The 23,760-nt window shown below is 44.8% G+C and overlaps 3 protein-coding genes and 1 pseudogene across 3 annotated transcripts; 1 reads left to right on the forward strand and 3 right to left on the reverse strand.

Moving 5' to 3' along the window:
• Positions 1-374: 374 nt before the first annotated feature.
• Positions 375-11,507, reverse strand: LOC125508142 (antigenic heat-stable protein). The gene is made up of 4 exons (XM_048672745.2): positions 11,175-11,507; positions 10,503-10,618; positions 9,420-9,764; positions 375-834 (listed from the first exon to the last, which is right to left on the reverse strand). Exons 1-3 carry the CDS (start codon positions 11,283-11,285, stop codon positions 9,428-9,430), a joined length of 564 nt encoding a protein of 187 aa, XP_048528702.2. The 5' UTR covers positions 11,286-11,507; the 3' UTR covers positions 375-834; positions 9,420-9,427.
• Positions 11,497-18,382, forward strand: LOC125508141 (Pseudouridine synthase family protein). Its single transcript, XM_048672744.2, has 2 exons — positions 11,497-11,902; positions 17,412-18,382. The coding sequence occupies exons 1-2, from the start codon at positions 11,545-11,547 to the stop codon at positions 18,092-18,094; spliced, it is 1,041 nt and encodes a 346-aa protein (XP_048528701.1). The 5' UTR covers positions 11,497-11,544; the 3' UTR covers positions 18,095-18,382.
• An 844-nt stretch (positions 18,383-19,226) lies between these two features.
• Positions 19,227-20,673, reverse strand: LOC125508143 (DNA-directed RNA polymerases II, IV and V subunit 9B). The gene is made up of 4 exons (XM_048672746.2): positions 20,355-20,673; positions 20,185-20,260; positions 19,642-19,800; positions 19,227-19,548 (listed from the first exon to the last, which is right to left on the reverse strand). Exons 1-4 carry the CDS (start codon positions 20,381-20,383, stop codon positions 19,468-19,470), a joined length of 345 nt encoding a protein of 114 aa, XP_048528703.1. The 5' UTR covers positions 20,384-20,673; the 3' UTR covers positions 19,227-19,467.
• A 918-nt stretch (positions 20,674-21,591) lies between these two features.
• On the reverse strand, positions 21,592-22,454 carry LOC147970555 (uncharacterized; annotated as a pseudogene).
• Positions 22,455-23,760: the final 1,306 nt, after the last annotated feature.

Consider the following 23,760-nt stretch of genomic DNA (forward strand, 5'->3'; position numbering starts at 1 on the left):
CGCTTTTCTTTACAAGTAGGTCCTTCCACTAGTCCATTTTTCTTGTAATAAAGTCTCTGGCGTCATTTTTGATATATATATTGTAGGCTACTCCCTGGTATCTTGCGTATATGCCCTAGGCTTTTCTTTTGTGCAGTTGTACCTTTACAAACAGATTCTTTCACTACCTCTTCTTTTCCAATCAAGTCCTTGGCCTTCTATGTTGGGGGATGGTTAACCTTGCTTTTTACTAAACGTCTGAACATTTTTTTATTGTGCAATGACTTATATCCATTTTTACATTTTACAATCTTCTCTTTTTAAATGTGCATTCTATATTTTATATTTTCCTAAAACTTCTCTTTTACATTCCCACAAATCACATGGTGTGCAAATATCTGTGAATGATGTCCGATTGATTGTCACTGTATAATTTTTTTGAAACAAAAGGGGTTTCCCCCTCCATTTTATTGCATAAAACGGAGAACAGCAAACCGAAATATAATGGTAGCACTCGAGCCTCACCAAAGTAGCAGGCCAGACTATATGCAAACTACAACTACTAAGTGCAATTGGTTCGGCAACACATCCAGCGTGCAGCAAGGGATCTAAGTAAGGTCTATCCTATTACAGAATGACATCCTCACGCAGGAGGGAGAGATCATCCAGTGTGCGCCTTGAGCATGAGTCCATCTAGTCCCTTATTCGCACCAGCCTTGGTGCCTCCTCCCATGCAATGTGCAGGAGACAGCGCCACAGTAGCACCGATTGATCCCCGACGCATAAGGTTTTCCACTGATGCAATTGAGCACACGCTCTCCCCAGGATCACCCGAATGCTTGTCCACGACACGCCCTGAAAACACATATCGTTACGCATAGTCCAAATGCTCCAAATGGTAGCAACACAAGCAATGTTAACAATAGAAACAATAGTCTTCTTGTTATTAGCACCCCACGGATCAGACAGGGTTTTCATGCAATGTGGATATCTAAAGTTAAAGGATTCAACAATGTTTTTCTAGGTTTCTTTTGCAACTACACAATCGAAAAACAAATGGTTCACAGACTCGTTTTCACAGCAAAACAAGCAGGTTTTATCATCCACATGACATCTCTTGGCTAGGTTATCTCTAGTAAGAATCTTGTTATGGTAGGCTAGCCATATGAAGACCAGGTATCTATGTGGTACTAAAATTTTCCAAATGGGGGTAGAACCCCCCTCCCCCAATTGATCATATTATAAAAGGACTTAACAGAGTAAATCCCAGACGCTTCTAGTATCTAGACAGGATGATCCTCTCCATCACAAGCTTATTAGTAGATAGGAGTTGAAGCAATTCATGCCACCTGTTCAGGAATTGCATATCAACGCATCGCTTAAAAGTAAGTTTGAGAACCACACCATCCCACACCTGAGCTACAGTACTCTCTTGTTGTTGGCACATACTATATAGATCCCAAAATTGGGTTTTCAAACTCAAGTCACCAGCCCAAGTATCATGTCAAAAGCTAATACTTTGGCCATTTCCAAGTTTCCATTTATAGAAAGGTCTAGCTCCAGCCAGGGCCCATGTGTGACTCCTTTCCAGAAGGGGGAGCCAGTATTAGAATTAGACCAGAGTAGGTTGGGCTTGTTAGTGTTGTACTTATGTTTAACTAGTGTTTTCCAATCTTTGTCACCACCCAAGAAGAATCGTTTAGACCAGGAGGCTAACAAGGCCATATTGAACTCCCGTAGGTTTACCACACCTAAGCCGCCAAAGGATTTTTTTCTGGGATACAAATCCCCAATTTGCTAGATGATATTTATGATCATCACCCACATTCCCCAAAAGAAGTGAGCCATTTGTGAAGTAATTGCCTTAATATCCCATTTAGGGAATTTAATAACAGACATAAAGGTACATTGGAATACTAGCAATACAAGTCTGTAACAGCACCAACTTATCCTCATAGCTAAGCAGTCTGCCTCTCCACCCACAAATTCTTTTAATAATCTTGTCAATAATGGGTTGGAGGCCCTCTCTTCTCAATTTTAGATAGTGTAATGGGAACCCTAGGTATTTAAGAGGGAAACTCCCAATTTTGCAACAGAAGATATGTGAGAGTATTTTTGCACTAGCTTCATCAACATTAATGGGAACCAGCTCACATTTGTCATAATTAATTTTCAACCCAGAAAGGTTCTCAAAGCAAGCTAGTAACCATCTGAGGTTTGTAGCATGATCAATGTCAGGATCTAGAAAAAGAATAGTGTCATCTACGTATTGTAAACTAGTCAAGCTATTGGTAATAATGTGGGGAATAATCCTCGAGATAATTTCTCCCTAACAGCCTTGGCTAAAATTTCGGAGAAGACATTTGCAACTAAATTGAAGAGTACGGGGGAGCTAGGATCTCCCTGTTTCAAACCTTTACCACCCACAAAATATGGGCCAATCACATCATTAATCTTAACAGAGAAAGAACTATTCTGGATAATGGATAGAATCCATTTTATCCATTTAGGACCAAACCCCTGGATGTTAACATCTCAATCAAAAAGTCCCAATTTACCCTATCGTACGCTTTCTCATAATCCAACTTGAGGACCACCCCAGACTTATTTGACCTATGAAGCTCATGGATGGCCTCATGAGCAGTAACAACACTTTCCAAAATAAATCTGCCCCTAACAAAAGCAGATTGACATGGAGATAGTAGTCTATCCCCAATAGGGGATACTCTCTTACACAAAGCTTTACTGGAGATCTTGATCGAGCAATTGCTGAAGCAAATGGGTCTAAATTTTTTTCATATGTCTAGCATTTGCTTCTTTTGGGATAAGAGTAACAGTAGAGTAATTAAGTCTTTGTATATCTAATGTACCACATTCAAAATCCCTAACCAGTGCCATGAAATCATTTTTATCACCTCCCAGAAGGTTTGATAAAAAAGAAAGGACAAGCCATCAGGGCCAGAGGCACCATTGGCATAGGAACCCATAATGGCTTCTTTAATTTCATCCTGTGTAAAGGGTTTTTCAAGAATGTCATTCTCAGCATCTGTAACAAGTTCTTCTACAAACCAAAAATGATCACCCAGGTGGATATTAGGTTTTGGTTCAAAACCAAAGAGATCCTTATAAAAGTTGGTAGCAACCTCTAACATATCTTTTGTGGAGTGGACCGGGCCATCAGGGCCCTCTAGTACAGACAAGTGGTTTTTCCGTCTATGCTGGTTAGCCACTGCATGAAAATAGGCAGTGTTTCTATCACCTTCTAGTATTTTCCGGTCTCTTGATCTCTGCCACATAGCAGTCTTTTTTTTCAAATTTCCTCCAACTCTTTTTAATGTCATTTGTTCTGAGGATATCCTCGGTAGAGACTCCGTTTTGTTCAGCAAAAACATCAAGGATATCAAATTCTTGCAGGAGGTTTTTCTCTCTCTTCATAGCAGCCTCCAGGTCAATGCTCCATCCTTTAGCTTTTTGTCTGAACAATTTGGTTTTAAACTGCCATGTCTCAATGGCAGTTTTATAGGGGGGAGGGGTAGCCCAAACTTATTTGACTAAGTCAGAAAACCTAGGCTGTCTCAGCAACCATTTTTCAAATTTGAAAGGTTTGTTCATTTTACTCCCCCCCAGTTCAAGTGTCTCAAAGGAGGGGGGCATGGTCACTCACCACTCTAGGAAGGGCACAAAGAGTGGTTAATGGGAAGTGACCATCCCAATCAGTAGAGGAAAGCACTATGTTAATGGTAGCAAAAATAGGATTGTCTTGATTATTACCCCAGGTATAAACCCTATTTGCCAGCTTGATTTCCATGAGACCCCATTTATTAATCTAGTCATTAAATAGGAAGGCCCAAGAGCTATTAACATTACCAGATGATTTCTCCTTGGCTTCTCTGACCAAGTTAAAATCACTCCCCAGTAAGACAGGATAGGACAACCCATCACATACTTCATGTAGTTCAGAGATAAAATCTACCTTGTCCACAGCATAAGCTATACCACATACTACTACTAGATGCCAACAAAACCAATCAATCTTATTTTTCAAGGTAAGAATCAAGCAATATTTTTTGTACATAACACCAATACACTAAAGGAGCAGGAGTTGACCCCTAAAAGGATCCCACCGACAGAACCAACAACAGGCGAAGAATGCCGAATATAATCAGTAGACCCAGCTAGTATCTTTAAGAAGGATTTAGAAATATTCTCTCTTTTTAGTTTCTTGGAAACCAACAAAGTTTGGTTTGTATTTATTAACTATATCAGACAGGCATTGCAATTTTCCTTTTTGCCCCATACCCCTAATGTTCCAAAAGAGACCTATCTGGAATTTTAAATGGGTGTGAAAGGCTAAAAAGCCCATGTCTAGGAGCAGTTACCAGACTACCAACAGAGCCAGCAGTGCCCCCTGGGTTGTTGGAGTCAGGTCTGCCTTTTTCAGGAGTACAAACTCCACTACCCTCACACCAAATATCACTTAACTCATCAGGCAATGATATTTCAGGGTTTTGAGAAGCAAACTCAAGGCATTTTCCAGTTTCATCTCTCACCGGGTTACTTATAATATTTTTCCTTTCTAGATCAGAGTGACCAAACAGCAGAGGCATAAGCCTCTAAATTATCAACAGAAGCATTATTAAAGGACTTTGGTTGAAGGCCTTTGTATGCTTCAGCTGTTTCCATTATATTCTGGTTCCTCTGCACTCTGGTTGAAGGCCTTTGAGAGGGAATTGGCCCCCATTTACCAGAGATGTTCTTCTGGAGGGAGGGGGAGGGATATTGTTACCAGCAGTATCATTTCTCACCTTCCTCAACTCCAGCATCTTCAGACAGTTCATGACTGGCTCATTTAAGGTCTCCATTTCACTATCAGTATCTCCAGCTTCAGTGGCAGTATTTGAACCAGAGCTATCAAAATCTCTCAGTAGGTCAGAGTAGTATGTTTTCTGGGCAGAAGTTGCAAGGCTGCCAATAGTGTCAGCAAAATCAGCTTCAACTTGAGGAGCATGTGTGTTCATCTCAGGCCCATCTAGAAGTTTGATAGCTTCAGCAAAGGGGAGGATGACAGCAGTCTCACAGCTTTTTTTCTCCACATTGTCCTCATGTTTTTTGCAAGGAGTATAGCAAGCTTCCACCAATGTAGGAGGATGAAAGGTGGTGCACTCCTTACCTTTACTAGCAGGTGGGTTTTCAGAGGTGCTAGCTCTGTTAGCTAGATCCAGTTCATCAAAACCATCCTCACCATCTTCCAAGCGGTCCTTGTCAGTATCACCCACATCAAGATCATTTTCCAAGCCATCCACATCTATATCAGTAGGTCCATTATCACCATTAGGATCATCGGCACCCACTTGTTCAAAACCTTCAACAGTGAAAGATAGAATGTATAGCTTTTTCCTCATTTCCATACTCCGTTCAAAAGGAATTTTCTCAGGACTCCTGCGCGCAATCTTGATTTCGACTTTCTCATAAAAGCTCTTCATCAGCCCATTCCAGTCCACATCTACCAGGATCCCAAAGCATGAGGCAATCTGAGAGAATACCTTCCACGTGCACCATTTTGACGACAGGCCTTCAACAACAACCCAAGCTTCAGTCAATTCAGAGAAAGGGTCTATTGCACCAGTCCATTTCTCAACAGAGACTGAAACACCAGTAATTGGTAGATTAAAGGCAGGGAATTCAATTAGTTCTTCAACATTCTTCCAAGGAGGGAATCTAACCAAGAACTTTTTCTCTAAGAGTGTTCTGACTTGCCATGGCCACTGTCTAAGCTTGCAGAAGATCTCAGAAAGATTTTTAATCAGATCTACCTGGTTGATCTCTCCTTTAACCACATGGACCTCACCATAGTTCCTGAAATTCAGCCAATTCGCTTCACGGCCCACAGGGTGCATCAATATGATAGAATCCTAAACCAAGAGCAGAGCTGCCAAAAAAGGTTGCAACAGGGTGTGGCTGCGCCCAAGTTGAACAGTTGTTGACATTGTGCCCCTCTAGACCACAGATAAAGCAGATTTTCTTCTCTATGCAGTTAACATAATGCCTAGGTCCCCTCCACATGTGAAACATATCATGTCTCTGTATCTCTCGTCGAGGATCTGGGTGGGTGGTGCAGGTGGAGCAGGCGGAGCGGTCGGTGGAGGCATGGCCACGGGCGGCGGGGCTTGACGCGGCGCAGTAGGCTGGGGAGCAGTCCTCCCACTTGCTGCCGGAGGTGGACCCCGCGGCGCTCCCCTGCTGACGTCTACCGCACTGTATAAATTTTGTATGTGATTTATTTTTCTTATATATTTTGGAAAGTTTAAGGTGCTTGGACATGACTAACTTAATGGAGTGGTTATGCTTCCTTTGGTCAGATGTATACATGCGCATTCATTATACTCTCATGCCATCAAAAGTTGTAGGCTGGAATCCCCAATAAAACCTTTCGCAAATGTGCTTGATACGAACCACCTACTGTACCTTTCATAATATACGTGGACTATCCGAGCTCAACCTTTATTTAGACTAATTCCTACATCACCACTCCAAATATCCATGTGAAATGTAGGTTCTGTTCTAGTGTAGCTAGGCACCACACATTTTATCCTATTCATCCATGAACAGTAGATTTGATTTTCTTCACGTGATTTACATTGAGTTAGAGGATACCCTGGACTTCCAACGTTGAGATTTTCTTCATGCGATTTGGACGGAGTTAGGCATGTACAATGATTGATAAGACAATCTTATCTTAAGCCTTGTATGCAATTTAGAGATGACAAAAAAAAATTATAATAGGGTTATCTCTTAGCCTTATCTTCAATAACTACTATTCCTAAAACATGGTGAGACATATTGTGCTAAGGACATGTACAATGATTGATAAGATAGTCCTATCTTAAGTCTTGCATGTAATTTAGAGATGACAGAGAAAAATGTATACAATGGATTATCTCTTAGCATATTTTTTTAATAACTAGCTATTTCTAAAAATATGGTGAGACATATTGTGCTAAGAGATCATCTTTTGTCTTCTCTTAAATAAGAGAAGACAAGCCTTTTCTTATGAATTTTCTCTTCTTCACCTCATCATTTATCCTAAATAACACTCCTAAGATAGTACCATTGTACATGCCCTTAGAGATCATCCCCTAAATGAGAGCGTTTTCTTATAATTTCTCTTTCCTCCCCCTCAACATTTATCCATGTGGCACTCTTAATATAACACCATTATACATGTCCTTAAAGAATACACCTGGACTTGCAAAGTTGAGCGTGCCACTTAGGACGAGAGCCACCGTTGACAGGATAAGACTAGCATGTTTCGGGACACATTTCAGGGAATAATGAAGATGAAACAACCGAAACAAATAGATCACGAAAAGGAAAAGTCTAGGGTTTCCCTGCCTCCTCTCGGCGCCGCCGTCGGTCCGCCTCATCTCCGGTGGCCTTAGGGTCATGGCAGCGCGGTGGATCTCGGCCTTTGCTGGCGGGAGAGTTCTGTTTTTAGTTGTTTCTTCAGGTTTTGTTAGGATTTGTGTCCTATTCGGGAAGATGAGATGTCGACAGCTCCCTGAAGATGATATAATGTTCTCTCCGTCTAGCGCCTCGTCTCGATGATGTGTCTAGCATCATCGATAGGCGTGTAGAGATGTGTCTTCGATGAATCTATCCTTGGTGAATTTGCTCGAATTTGGTCATAGTTCATCTACGTTCATGTGTTTTTAGGTTGGATCTTTACGATCTATGCTACTCTTCATCCGCAGCGGTTGCTGTTCTGCTGCGCTGGTCCTATGAGGTCTTAGCACGATGACTTCCCGACTGTCTACTGCAACAAGTTTTGCCCGGCTCCAAGGATGAAGGGGCAATGACGTCAACGCGCCTTCGGCTCGCTTCAGTGCTTGTAATCATCGATACGTGGTCTCCGGATTTGGATTTAATTTTTATTATTTCTGGTGTCCATTGTACTACCATGATTGAAGATGAATAGATTGAAAGTTTTCTCGGAAAAAAACAACCGAAACAAATGATACAAGAATTCTACTTTGCTAAAGAGTTTTTTTTTCTACTTTGAAATAACTCGCCGCTTAATTTGTCTTGGTAGTAGACAATGTGAATTAGGAAGGAAAAGCTAGGAGGATTTGTGCTCTATGGGGACATCTACACCCTATATGGGAAAAAAACTAGTAATTCAACAAAAAGTCAAAAATTCCTGAAAATATTTTTGAAATAAACTTGACCTTCTATTGTACTCATGAGAAAAAAACCACAAAAGGAAAAATATCCCTTTGACTTCTTTTCAAAAAACACAATTTTTGGCTAAAATAGTGTGAATAGTGACCTGTAATAGTAAATAAATTTTGTTTTTTTTGCTGTGAGGTCAACTTTTGTTTTTTTGTGAAAATCTATATACTAGTGCAAAAATAAGTCAAGTGTTTTGTCAAAATAGTTCTTACCTATTTTGACTTTTTAGTAAAATATTTTAAAAAAATCCCCATATAGGGTGCATATACAACCAGGAACACAAGTGTATTTCCCGGAAAAGCTATTATTAAAGAACTTCAGTACTCCATTTAGTAAATCAAACATATTGCAACACAAAGAATCTACAAGTCCACACATAGATCACTGACTGAATCTTGTTTGAAACTTCATAACATCGTTTGACCATTTCAGATAATAAATACAGTAACATGCATGTCATGACCTGAACGATTTTATTTCACCAAGAACAAACACATAGTAAAGTCTACAGATTATTTAAGCAAGAAACCTACAACTTTAAGGTATACAAAATGAACTCAAGAATTCTATCTAGAGGCAGTAACAAAGAGACCAAGTTACGAAACTAAATTGTTTAGATCTAGAGTATCTCATCACAATTCGAACTTCTATATTTGTATAGAGATGTAGATTAAACAAGAAAAACAACTATTTTCTGAGGAAAGGCCAACATAGGCGCTCGGCCTAGTCCTGGCTCCGCTCTTAGCAGTCTCACAAAATTGTACTCCCTCCGTAAAGAAATATAAGAGCATTTAGATCGGAGTACTTACTAAATAGCAATTCAATGGTCTGACAAAATTGTAAATAGCAATTTAATATTTTACTGTCGCCTTAGAAATTCAAAAGAAGCAAAGAATGAAATTCAAATATTTTAGTGTCAAGTACCCAAGAGTAAGTTCATTCTCAGGAAGTAGTCAACCAATTTGTTCTACATTCAGGACACACAGTTAGATCCTCTCTAAGGCTCTAAAGTGGAAACACCCTATAGCAGCCACTTACATAACTTTTCACTAGTAGTAGTATAAACAAAGAAGCCACGGGCATAAATCATACAACCCTAGATTGTGGAACTATATTAATATCCAATACCTCAACACTTTTTTGGCCATGAAAACACAACAGCTAATTTACCCTGCAATAACTGAAAAACACAACAAAAGAAAGAACTATACCAGATCTCCTAGTTCCCGTCCTCATGATCGTCATGCTGGTATGTAGCGCCACCGTTTGGTATAGCACCTGCTCCTTTCACACTGATGTCACTGAAAGGCCTCTTCCTTGAGGAAGACGATGGTTCAGAGGCATCCATTTCCATATCCTTCTGATCCTCCTCTACAGCCATGTTTGTCTGTTTCTCTTGAGGAGCACCGGATGTTGAAGCTGGAGGTGGCATCACATCAATTCCGCTGAGCCGGCAGAAGACTTTCTCAACTGTCTCGGTGATCTCTTTCCCTAGTCCACCATTGTCGAGTATCAGCTCCCAAACTGCCTTTGAGACTTTCTCAAGAACCGGAGTTCTGCATTCGAACAAATGAGTTAGCACTGCTTTACAGGTTAGATATATTATTTCTTCTGCTTCAGGCGACAATATAAAACAAAACTATCCAAGTTCTAAAAAAAACTCAAAACGCTGGTAAAGTACAGTAAAGTACCAAAGGCACGAATCGTCTGAGATGCAAAGTTACAACTGTGTCCAAACCAAATGCACAACGTGCAAGTTAAACTTCCAGCAGTGCCAGAATACCAAATATTAACCCGTATATTCCAAAGTTAAGAAAACCACGTGTGTGCTTAAGTGTGCCTACGCGCTAGGCGATGACAGAACTGGGAGCCTTGACCCTATGCACTCAATTAAGTAGGCGGCACTCATAGGCAATATAGGCACTAGGCAATGATAAAACTAGGAATTTACACTGAGCACTTTCTGAACCTTATTTCACTACTATTACATCATATTATCGGGAGCTAGATGACCGCAGTACTTTCAGAACAAAGAGTGGTTAGCAAAAATATGATAAGGAAATGTGTCTTCATGGAGTATTGTGTGCGCTCAAAAAGTCAAAGTCAAATTCACATAATAGTTATCTCTTTCTTTCTACTTAGCATCCAGAAGGAATACTGTACATAGAAAGCTGTGTATATGCTAAAAAACAAATTCAAACCAAACAATATGTTGTAAATTTATTACTGAGCATATCATGTTTGCTCTATGCCACATTGCGTCAGTAAATTATACACAAACCAATAGTACTTACTCCAATTCTTGTCTAAGAGCATCAAACAGCTCCCTCTTGGTCTTTTTCTCAGCTCCAGGAGTCTTCAGAACTTTGCTTTGTTCCACCATCATCATAGTATTTTTCTTCATGTCCTCCTATAGAAATCCGATATGAGAAGATTTAATGCCAATAAGCCAACTAAACCATTCCATTGATCAAGCCAATCTCGGTAAAAGCAATGCAAGGAAACTGTGATGAGAAACACATGTCTATAACATTGCTAAAATTCCATTGTTCAGAATTTATCCTGCCACGCTAAAATTCCCTAATGATGAGGGAAAAAAGACATTGCAACCATAATATGCTTCCGAGTGAGAAATGATTTTTTTTAATGAAAAGAAAGCGTGCTATGGCGAGATAGGCGCTGGGCAGTGGCAAAATGCAGAATTAACAGCTAAAGCTTCTGTTCCTTTTATTTTTCACGCACACCAGCAGTACAAAATGCTCCGAAGAAAAAAAAATCCATAGCTATGGCCATGGTGACGACTCTATTGTTCTCTGTTCTAGCCGCCGCTTTGCCATCAGAAACCAAACTACAGGGGACCTCGCCGCTGCGGCGCTGGCGAGCCACTGAGAGCAAAGTCACAAGCAGGAGCGAGAAGAGGATTGGAAAGAGGAAGGATGTGGGGGAGAAGCGAGCTGGAAGCATACGTCGGCCTTGAGCTGGGCCATGATCTTCATGCGGAGCGCGTCGACGGTGCCGTCGTTCTTCAGCGACTCCAGCACCTCCTCCGGCCGCACCACCTTCGACGACGACCCCATCCTCCTCCGCCCCCCAAATCAGTAAATCGCCGACCAACACCTCCTCCTCCTCAACGCTCGCGCTTCAGATTTGCAGCGGAACCGCTCCAGGAGAGCCCGCGAGGCCGCCCGGCGGTGCTGCTGAAGGGTCGCCGGAGACGCACGGCGGAGGCTAGGGTTGGGTTTCTTCCGCGGGGGAGAGGGCGGCCAGAGGGGAAGCGAAGAAGGAAAAGAAAAGTATCGTGTCTTTAATTGGAATCGGTCTCCTCTGCGGACCCAAATGACGAAACTGCCCCTCCTCCTCCCTCTGCTCTCGCCTCGCGCCGCCTCCCCGTCGCGAGCCCTGACACCGCCACCCGCGCGCCTCCTCGCCGTCGCCGCTGCGGGAGCAAGCGTCCAGGACGCAGTGATGTCAGCGGCCGCGACCGGGGATTACCCGTGCCCAGTGTCCCCGCCCTACCCGGCCGTCTCCAAGGACGTGGAGCTACGGCGCGCCTTGACGGCCTCCGCCCGCTCCGGTGCCTACTCCTCCGCCGCCGTCGTGTTCGAGGACGAGTGGCTCGCCGTGGTGGACAAGCCCGCCGGCGTCTACTGCGAGGCCCTCCTCTCCGCCCTCCCTTGCTCCACCGCCTCCTCAGGTACTGTACTTCAAACAGCTCTAGACAGATCGCGCCATTAGTTCGCAAGGACACAACAAAATACTCAGATGCTCGCGGCCTAGTAATTTCAAGAGCTGTTCATGCTGATGAAACGCAGGTTTGGTTGCTTTCTGCTTTGTGTACCACTGCAGCTTTGTACCCATGAGACTACCCATAATGGGGATTAACTTAGACTAGTAATGCATGTACTCCCTCCGTTCTAAATTACTTGTCTTGGATTTTTCTGGATACAGATGTATCTAGACTTAATTTTAGTGCTAGATACATCCGTATCTAGACAAATCTAAGACAAGTAATTCAGAACGGAGGGAGTACTAGTCTATGTTACTAGTACTGTACCTTTATAGTGGGGAATAACATATGTGTGGTGTCATGCAACACTTCATTTATTAGCTTGTAGACTCATCTTGTCTTGGTATGTAAGGGTGTGTTTGGTTGCGGAATGAAGTGGAATGGAATGGAATAGTTCCATTCCACTGGAATGGGTCGGTTCCATTCCTGTGTTTAGTTGGAGGCAATACATGGAATGGAATGGTTACATTTCAGTGTTTGGTTGAAGAGATGGAACGTAATGGATTTGGTTCACTTTGGCAAGGTACATTCGCAAAGCATTATAAATATGACATCAAAGCTATCTGCAACTATTTCCTCTTGCACCAAAGCATTTCTTCAAGATGACCCTGTGGCTAAAAAACACATTTGTACAAGCAAAAGAAGAATCAATTTACAAAGAAGAATAAAAATATATGAAAAAAGAAAAAGAAGATAACAATGCACATTATGACAAGGATGTAACTCTAAGTCCTAAAGCCACGGTCAAACTATGATTAAGATTTAAGAGCTCATGAACTCATTGACTGGTTGCCATTAGCGATCTGCCACTGCTCCTCTGCAGCCACTAGTCTCCTGAGTAAAGCTTCAGATCGGATGTTCGTTGAACAATACCACACCAGGCTCCTCTTCCCATATCCCTGCGTGTGGATGTACCATTAGGCCAGGTTGCTGCCATTAGCGATCTGCCACTGCTCCTCTGCCGCCCCCAACAAATCGGCCGCCTACTCACCGGCGAGTCAGGCCGCCGTCGCCGACCAGCACATCAGGTTGCCGCCTCCCACAAGCAGATCAGGCCGCCGCCGCTCCCCGGAAGATCTGGTCAACGCCACAAATTTGCAGCCGCCTCCCTGCAGGTCAGGCCGCCATCTAGGATTCTAGGGTGTGGCCGACGCCAGCAACCACCGGTTGCTACCCATTCCGCCGCCTAGATGGGAACGTTGTGGCTGTGAGAGAGCAACGGGAGGGAGGGGAGAGACGAGGCGGAGGCGGCTTGAGAGAGGAGACGCGACCGGTTCCGTGTGATTCCTCCTATTTGGAGGTATCGGCGGGTTCCGCATATCAGCCGAATATTCCCTCGGTGGGAACAACTTGATTCCCGCTCCAGCTATGTACCAAACGCAGTAACGAGGCCTAGTCACGGGTCCGACCCATGCCATTCTAGTTGGTGATCGAAACCAAACACACCCTAAGATGTTACTCGTAGTGTGAGTAACTAGCTATAGCTATGTTACTCAAATCATCTCTCTCCTTATTAAATCTTTGCCACATAAGCAAATTTGCTGAGTTGGACCTTATGTTACTGCTGAAGTTGCTCCCACTATGGGCAGTCTGAGATATTTAGTACTAATGCCAAATGATTGCTTCTTTAACGGTGCGTTTGGTTTTTGCCCCCTTGCATATGTGACCGAGTTGGGTCTGGCGAGTGAATATAGGCTAAGAACCATGTTATGCACATCGTTGGTAGCCTGCATCCTCCCCAGCCTGGCTGCGAAGATACACACGCTCGGTGTTTGGTTGCACGTTTGTTCTGGGCAGATGCAGAGTGTGTGGTGTTTGGTTAGATGCAACACATGTTGTCTGGTAACCTTCTTTCGTGGTGAGGTTACCAGCACACTCACAAGCGTGACATAGATAAATAGGAATACCATATAGCCTTAAACCCGAGTCTTAGACACACAGTTAACCGCTAATAAACACTCTCAGCATAGTCTAAAACATCCGAAGCAGAAGTCTTAGGTGCAGAGATAACTTCTAGGCATCCATGGCAAAGGCCTCCTCGAGCTTCTTGCACTTGATAATCACCTTGACACCGTCGTCGTTGCAGATGATCACCTTTAGGGTGTTGGGAGTCGCCAGCTTGAAGGTGACGAGGTACCCAAACCTGATCTGGTGAACAAAGGGCGCCAACCCTTATCAAGGGTGAGCCTGCCGTTGATCATCCGGATTGTCACCCTCCAGGAGCAGCCAGTGCTCGTCTTCAGCTTGAATTCCTCTGGGACAGCGGTGAAGTGCTTGGTGAATCCTAGTGGCATCGGCAGACACTCCAGCTTGGGTGCAAGGATGACCTTGTAGAAGTGGGTTGGGCTAACATTCGCATGGAAATGGCCGTAGTTCTTCGACCGCTTGGGGGCGCTGCCGAGCTCCACCACCGCCTTGGCCTTCTTGTCGGCCACAACCACCTCCTTGCCCTTGGAGTTCCCCGAAGCAGCCTGGTCGATCTGCATTATGAACATGATGAATGGAGGTCAATGGAGGGGCAAAATGCAACACACACATGAGCAAGATCAATGGAGGTATGCAGAAATGTTTGACCACAATTACCATAGTTGTTAACCAAAGATCAACACTCATTCATCCCACCTACCTACTCCAAAGCCTGTATTTATCTACCACCACATTCCACTACCTCTTCCAACCATCTCTCTCTCGTTGTCTTCTAATGTCTCCTCTTCCACAACTCTCTCTCTCTCTCTCTGTGTGTGTGTGTGTGTGTGTGCCACCACCGCTTTACCGCCATGAACCCCATCCCCAACGTCATTGGATGGAATCATGGAGGGCATTCCTCGTTGGGTTCTCGCTCGGTGAACGCACCAAATTCGTGAAGACCATGTAGGTGTGCTCTCAGTTAAAGAGCATTGACAACATGCATAAAGAGGCAGACACTGTGTTGTTCAAGGCGACGAAGGAGGAGTTGAAGACGCTAATACCTGGCCCAGCCAAAGGCGCTATGTCAGTGGACATACTGTGGTGGGTGATGGATGAGGCCAAGTCGGCCGATCCTGGTCAGAGAGCCAGATGGGCCAAGTACAGGCTTGTCAGGGCTCCTCGTGACCAATCGGTCGTCGCGGTTGTACCAGCGACCATCTCGTTCTAGAGGACGACAAGGAGGAGAAAATGGTGGATGCTGCGGTCGAGCCTGAGGACGCTGACAATGATGGAGCGGTGGAGGTCCTGGTCAGGGCGCCAGAGCCAGGCAACCGTACACTACCCATGGAGGTGGACCATTACAAGCCTCAAGGCTACTGGCGCCCCTAGGCTCGCCGTGGGTAGGATGTACTGCTTGTTGTGATGGTTTCAAAAGGATGTAAGTTCAACGTGCCTCCCCCCCCCCCCCCCCCCCCCCCCGCGTGAAAATTGTACTCAATCGCGTTCGAACTGCTCAAATCCTTAGTCGGATATTCCTCGGTCGAGTACCAAATCGAACCCGATAGGTAGATTGGATGCCTAGTGCGCGATGCGTAAATTGAATGCGGGCATGGTATAAATCGATTACATCAAGGACAAAGGGCTTACCGCCATTTCCGAGCGTGAAGCCGGTGATCAACGCCAGTGCTCGTCATCCAGTTCTTCACTCCGCTGCTCGCCGTCCAGATCTTGCGCTCGCCGCCGCCTGTGTTAGAGTGGAGAGTGAGTGATGAGAGAAGGATGAGGGTAGTTATGGCGGTGCATCAGGAAACAATGCGACGTCTTGAACGTGGCTTCTCGTGTGCAGCCTCCGACACCCACGTGCCTCGAGTTGTGTCGCTCGGGCATGGCCGTGAGAAAACGACCGATTCGAGCGTTCCTACTCAGCCAGGCCCGGAGGTGCTTCAAACATCGTGCGGGCCGAGATTAGGTGCAAGGCAGGCAACCAAACGGGCCAAAACTGCATCGTGCGGGCCTGGTTGGACCTAATGCAAGCTACCAAAAATGCCATATGTTCAGATATTGGAGCAAACATGATTAGAAATTCACAGTGTGAGAGCGGAAAGTCTGCTTTAATTATCGACCCTAAGAGCATATCTCCGGATATTATGATCTGGTTCATCACATTTGTAGAGATACGGGATACCGATGAGTTAACTTATCTGTAAGTGGATTTTGTTGGTTAGTGTCTTTTCTCATGATATTCCCAGATGGACTTAGTTTGGAAGTAGGAATTGATATGTCTCATTTTACTTTCAGAGACTGAAATGCACTATGGATGTGACGATAAACTATTGTGAAGTAAGAAAGTCAGCACAATCTAATATGTGTAGGATTAAATTTACCATTTTTCTACCAAATGTACATTGGATAGATGGACCACATTTTCGCATGTTTTGGAAAGTTTATGTGTAACTGCGCCTTCTAATATTCTTGCGAAATAGTAGTGACACCATGGTATCTTCAAAGAATTATTGTGAGATGATCAAATTTGTTCCCCCACAAGTTAGCAAGTCCTGACAGCAATATTTCTTTTGAGCAAGCTTCTGATAGCAACTTAAGCCAGGTTAGGAGTAAGATGGACATTACTTATTGTGATGTGTATATTTTGACTTCAAGCAATCATTCTATATTTTAATTCTGATATATTGTTAGAATTTATAATATTACAGTGCTGTTAAAATAGCCTTCACAAATCACAATTTAAGATCGTGACCTGAGTACTGAGTTCACCATCCAAATAATACAGGAGCCAACATGGAGCTTTCAATGAATAATGCTTCCTAAATATATAAGCTTTCCTTTGACCATATTCAGGTCCCAGTTTCCTCAAACTTGATCTGGAATTCTAAGTGTTCTTCTAATCTGAAAGCATTTGCTTGGCTACTTCTGAATGGTAGACTTGATACTAAAGAGATGCTTCAAAGACGAAATATCCAGATTAACAACAAAGTAAACTGGATTCTCTGCAGTATTGGCCAGCTTGAGACCACGGATCGCCTCTTATCGAACTGTTGCTTCAACAGAGATTTCTGGAACTTGCGGTGGAAATCATGCTCATTATAGCCAGTTCATCCTTCAACAAGCCTTTCTTCATGGAGGTCTTTGTTGTAACTGCCTGGAACATTTGGAAGCAGATAAACTCTAAGATCTTTGAAGATGTAATCATAGTTTAGGTGTTTGGTCTTGCATATTCAAAAGAGACATTTCCTTCTTTTGTACAGAGTGAAGGAGTGTGTGAATCCCCCCTTAAATGCTGGTTTGACGATCTGGGCTATGCCCCTCCCCATTTTTACTGCCTTCCTCCTTATATACCATACGCACATATCGTCTTGTAAATACTTCTGGTCTCGATAAAATGTTACTGTTGGGGCCTCCCCTACAGTTTTTCGCTCAAAAAAAGTTCCTATTATTTCTGACTTGCTATCCCCTATTTGTAACTGAAGAAAATTCTTTCTATGACCTGCAGGGGATCCTTCAAGTAAACCTAACCTTCACCTCGCGAACAGGCTAGATCGTGATACCAGTGGTCTCATGGTCATCACCAAATGCAACAAAGTTGCAGCGAAGCTTGTGAAGGCCTTTACTGAGCACAAAGTGAAGAAAACATATCTAGCTCTTTGCATAGGTTACCCACCAGCGTGGGAAAAGATTAAGATATGTTCTGGTCATGGGCGATCAAAACACGGCGCTTGGCGTGTGTACGCTATGTCTGACGTTGGCCGAACACTACCAGGGGGTTCCTCTGTAAGGGACATGAGCACAAAATTCGAAGTGCTAGGGACAGATGGTGAAGGACAGTACAGAGAACCATCTAATGTTGACATTGATGATATAGAGTCGATTACAGTACAAGAGAAAGCAGCTGACCAAACTTCAAATGTTGATGTGAAGAACCACATGATTTTTGTTAGAGCCTATCCTCAAAGTGGACGAACACACCAGATTCGTCTGCACTGTCAATATCTTGGGTTTCCTATCAGAGGTGATGTGAAGTACGGAGGAGTGATCGAGTGGAACGGTGTGGACTGTGATGGTCATGCGTTGCATGCAGAAAGCTTATCATTTGTGCATCCGGTAACTGGATTGCCTGTCACATTCCGAGCACCTCTCCCTTCATGGGCAAGTGAAATTATTTCAACAATGGGATGAAATTCCCTTGACCTTATTGTGATGCATGGCCCTCCAGTCAGTTTTGCTGAAACTTTCAAGCAAGACCAGCATTGAACTGCCAGAAGCACCTCTTGGAGGTCCTCAAGGAGAGCAGCATTCATCGGTAACCATGAAAAGAAGAATTCTGACAATTGTTTGCAGCTCGCCAATGGCTTTCGTAGTGAAGAATCTTGGACATATGTACTTGTTGAATAGGCTAAGTACTGGATTATTGTTGTAGCACAGATTTTCACTTTGGGGGTATGGCAACTGTATCCATGAAATTAACTTTTTTGCTGTGTAGCATCCATATGGTTGTTGTAGCAGTATTTTCAGTACTGCAGTTGTAACCATGCACATTGTACCGTGGGATATTCAGTTCTTGAACAACAGAGTCTGTTCTGTTGCACCAAACTTTTAGCATCCAGATCTGGAGATACTAGAAAAGGAACTAGAGTAGAGGGAAATACACAGGAGCTCCTGGGTGCTCCACCCCCTTATATGAATATTAAGAAATCTAGAAGCTTGAGATATCAAATTTGGGTACCCAATCTACTCCCGTGTGAAGTTTCAGAAATGTATCCATCCAAACAGTTTTTTTTTCTATACATAGGTATTCTTTTACAGAGAACACATTTCCTAGATAAACTGCTGAAGGAAACATGTCACCTGTTAAAATGTCCACATCCCGCTCTCTGATAAACGTAGTGGAACACAGGGATATTCACTCTTGTGTGCTCGATTGTTTTCCTCCTGGAGATGTTAAAATGATCATTACCTTTCTGGTGGATATCTGCACTTCCTGTCTGTTCATAGTTGTAACATTGGTTCTAGTACATAGCTGAATCAACACTTCCTGTCTGTTCATAGTTGTTGTAACATTGGTTCTAGTACATAGCTGATTCAGTCATCACTGGAAAACTATTTACATAAGAGTGCCATGATGAACTAAAACACAACAGCCGATGTAAATAAAACATACTTGAAGTTCCTCAGCTCATCGTTTGCTGGCATGAATGAAAATATTCAGAACATGTTCCTTTCTTCGTTTTTTTATTTGAAAAAGGAAACATGTTTTCTTGAAATTTACTGCTCAAGCTACTGCAGAAGTGCAGAAGGGAACAAACCACCAAGAGAAAAATGTCCTCATAGCATCCTTTGATTAATGCAATGGACCACAGGGATATTTTTACCCCGGTGGGCTCGGTTGTTTTTTCCTCATTGAGTTATGAAAATGATATGCCGCCTCAATACATCTGAAACATACAGCCAATTCATGCTACTGGGGAAAATATCTCTTGGGAAGAAAGAAAAAACATCTCTCTCAGACTGTTGCATCAGAGGAATTCATCATCGTTTGGCTGATGGACACATCATTCTCTCCATCGATGGCCGCAGCTCGGGTTGCAGCAGACGAAGAAGAGCGTCATCCCCTCCTCCCCTCTGGCGGTGGCCTATAGAACACAACCAAATCAAGGTGAGGTTTTGTTCAGGAATAAACCTCTGAATAATGTCAACAGTTTGCGTTGGGCTTGAACCTATTTTACCTGGAAGAAGACAGCTTCGCCATGGCCACAGACGGCGCAGCGGACTTCCTTGGTGCGGGGAAGGGTTGGGTCACCTGCGACGTCCTGGAGCACCTGGGTGAACTCTCCAGCGCTGTGGTGCACCACGTTCCGGTAGACACAGTTGTTGTCTGCGACCTCCTGCAGTTTCATAGCATTTCAAGGTCAAAACAAGAACCTGGCAGCAATTGGCAATGCACGGAACAAGCTCTACTTTTGTCACAAGTTGACAGCCTATGCTATGCACTTCTCTTTCAGTTCAATGTGCTCAAGCTCAGTTTTTTCCTGAGACTGATAACAGCACAGCAGCCCTTACTCTACCGACAGACTGTACAATTTTACATGCCACATTAATTCAGTCTTTCCTCTTTTACTGGAATGGCTATGCTCTTTTCTTCAGTTTTCCTCTTGTTGCCGAGGCTTACAGTATGAAGTAACTTGTAGGGACGAGGTAGTATGAGGTGAAGAAATAGGGAAATCTTTGGATGAACAGAGTGGGGAAGAAGAAGAAGAAGTGGTGGTGACCTGGTGGTCGCAGTTCCTGCAGGCGAAGAGGAGCACCTTCTGGTCCCTGTCCTCCTTGGGATACAAGATGTTGTTGCTGCGGCCCCCCAAAAAAGAGAGAATGGAACGGATCTGCCGGTCAAATCCATGGCCCAAACAAGGCAACAACGAGGAAAGCAGCTTGGGCTTACCATTCACGGCAAAACTTCATGGCACTCATGGCTGCTGCTGGGTCGGTGAACGAGACCTCCTCCTGTCGGCTGATTCGATGCTTGCCGCTCTCAAATCAGAATCAGAGATCCTTGCTACTCTTGGCGTGGAGCGGAGCCGAATCCCTGCCTCTCCCCTAACCCTTTGCAGGAAAGTGGATGGATTGGATGGGGGCAGGTCGGTCTCTCGGAGGGGAAGCAAGTCGAGACGAAGACGGCCTTTCACTCTTCGGGGACTGGCTGGGGTGGAGCTGGAGCTGGAGTGAAGTCAAACACAGCGTGCCGGGGGAGAATGTCCTTTTCCGATGCCGCACTGCTTTGTTTGTTTCTCATGCTTTTGCGATGCCGCCTGTCTGTGGGGACACCGCACACAACGCATGGAGAGGCAGAGATTTCATGATGATAGAGAAAGCCAACGGCGCGCTTCCTGGCCAATTTGTTTTTTGGCTAAATTTTGCTGGTTTTGTACACCTGCTGCAGCTGGCTAAAGGCCAAGAAACCAAAACTTTGCTCGGTCTTTCCAGAGCTGTACCAGCTGGAGGAAACGGAGAAGAATTCCCGTTTCCAGCGAGCTGGAAGGGTCCGTCCGGGCTGGCCAGGAGAGGCAGTGCGTCTGCGTGCACACGGAATGGAAGGATCCACAAGGTTTGAAACCAAAGCGTGTGGTGTGGATGCCTAGAAAGGCGGCTCGTCAAAGATTTGTCAATCCCTTAGAAATTTCAGAAACAAGTTAACCAACCGCCTCAAGAAAGTTCTTCTCCCTCTTACGAGATGGCTGTGGTTGCCTGTGCATGAGCGGGGCCATACACAATGCTATTTATTTATTATAATGTATTTTTTGACAGAAAAACTGTAAGAGAGGCCCCTAAAGTATAATTGGTGCAACAAATTCAAATTGCAAGTACCATGCCTTAAACCTGGGTGGGTGGGAAGACATCAACCCCTTCCCACCACTAGGCTATACCTTAGTCTGCAATTGTTAGAATGTATTGAAACAGAGGCAATTAATTAAGAAGAAAAAAGTTAATATACAGAAAATCGAACGAAAACCGTTACAGATAACTCGCACGGACTACTCACAAATTACAAAACACCAACACCACTCAAACGGCCCTTCAAACAAAACAACAACCGCAATGCACGACACTTGCACAACACAATGAAACTCCCGACGAGCACACCAAACAACTGCAAAAACTGGGTACCCTCCATCATGAAATCATGGACACCTTTCGAATGTTGCAACTCTTCTTGTCTTGCCAGATCCAGGCTGATCAGCCACCCATTTCTCAGGGAAATCATAAAACCCATTGAATTTCTTTGTGTCGATGTAGTCAACCAAGAGGCTCCTATGAGCCAACATCAACATACTGGCCGCATCGACATACACAACTAGAGGATCCACCGACACGACATCATCAACCACGGGAACCACCAACACAACATCATCGACCACATGAACCACCGACCCGATGGACTCAGACACCTTCAGATGCGCACATCACATAAGCGAAACATGTCCCTCACATGAGGTTACCGGTGAGTTCACCTCCAAATGCTCCGCGGACAAAGGTGAGGCAGGGAGGGTTCAGACAAAGCTCCCGTAACTCAGGCATGACCTGTAGCACCGGAGCCTTGAACACGACGATGGACTCTCCCTCAGTGGCAGGCAACACAGGAGACATTGTCGGCAATGACGATGGGTTGTCCCCAACACGAGGGGAGAAACATCCATATAGCTATTTCCCCTCTTCCTCTGTGGAGCTAACATCGGCCACACTAGGAGGGCCTGACACCAGAGTGGTCTGCGACATAGCCGACGCAAGGGAGAGACTGCTCATAGTAGCTTCCGCCTACTCCAGAAAACTCCCAACCCACGCTAGCCAATCCCTGCAACAACATTGTCTGATCAGCCAGAGAGGACTACAACATCACATTGGATGAAGCTGCCGACCAAAGGTAGTAGAGACGACAGACCCCCAAAGACCCATGGCAAAGCGCCTTGGAGGGGAGTGAAAATTTTATCGGACCTTCACATGAAGCTGGAGCAGGACGATGAACAGTACCGAGGACTAGCGGCATGACAAGGCATGTCAAAGAGCTTAGAGGATGCCATGGTTTGCGGCATTCACACACGAGATGACCGTTCTCCAAGAAATGGGAGTACCAAAGAAGATCTCTGCAGCTAGCCGCACGGTGCCCAAGTGTGAGGCATATGCAACATCTACCGTGCATCCAAGTAGGGATGTGACGAGGAGCCATTATTGGGGCTGGCGACGTCGGGCGATGCGGACCACGCCGGGGTAACACCTCCTGCCATACCCCGCTCGCCTCCGCCACACCCCCCACTAACGGATGAGCGGGGGCCGGGATCGATGCCTTGGCAGCAAGCGGCATCATAGGGACGCCCGTCTCGTCCATTTGATGAATGACATATGTTGTGACATCGAGCTGACACGTGGTTCCTCTGGCCAGTGACAATTTTACACGTGGAAAATCCACATTGGTCTGGGCTTTAAACGGATTATCGGTGTTGGGGAACGTAGTAATTTCAAAAAAATTCCTACGCACACGCAAGATCATGGTGATGCATAGCAACGAGAGGGGAGAGTGTGATCTACGTACCCTTGTAGACCGACAGAGGAAGCGTTAGCACAACGCGGTTGATGTAGTCGTACGTCTTCATGGCCCGACCGATCAAGCACCGAAACTACGGCACCTCCGAGTTTTAGCACACGTTCAGCTCGATGACGATCTCCGGACTCCGATCCAGCAAAGTGTCGGGGAAGAGTTCCGTCAGCACGACGGCGTGATGACGATCTTGATGTACTACCGTCACAGGGCTTCGCCTAAGCACCGCTACAATATTATCGAGGACTATGGTGGAAGGGGGCACCGCACACGGCTAAGAATATGATCACGTGGATCAACTTGTGTCTATGGGGTGTCCCTGCCTCCGTATATAAAGGATCAAAGGGGGGGTGCGGCCGGCCAGGAGAGGGCGCGCCAGGAGGAGTCCTACTCCCACCGGGAGTAGGATTCCCCCTTTCCTTGTTGGAATAGGATTCGTGAAGTGGGAAAGAGGAGAGAGAGAAGGAAGGGGGGCGCCGCCCCCCTCTCCTTGTCCTATTCAGACTAGGGGGGGAGGGGCGCGCGGCCCAGCCCTGGCCACCTCTCCTCTCTTCCACTAAGGCCCATATACCTCCCGGGGGGTTCCGATAACCTCTCGGTGATCCGGTATTGTCCCAATCTTACCCGGAACCTTTCCGGTGTCTAAATATAGTCGTCCAATATATCGATCTTTATGTCTCGACCATTTCGAGACTCCTCGTCAAGTCCGTGATCACATCCGGGACTCCGAACAACCTTCGGTACATCAAAATATATA

The sequence above is a fragment of the Triticum urartu genome, chromosome 5A (genome assembly GCF_056163025.1).
Source record: "Triticum urartu cultivar PI428250 chromosome 5A, HENAU_Tu73, whole genome shotgun sequence".
In the NCBI taxonomy this organism is placed as follows: Eukaryota; Viridiplantae; Streptophyta; class Magnoliopsida; order Poales; family Poaceae; genus Triticum; species Triticum urartu.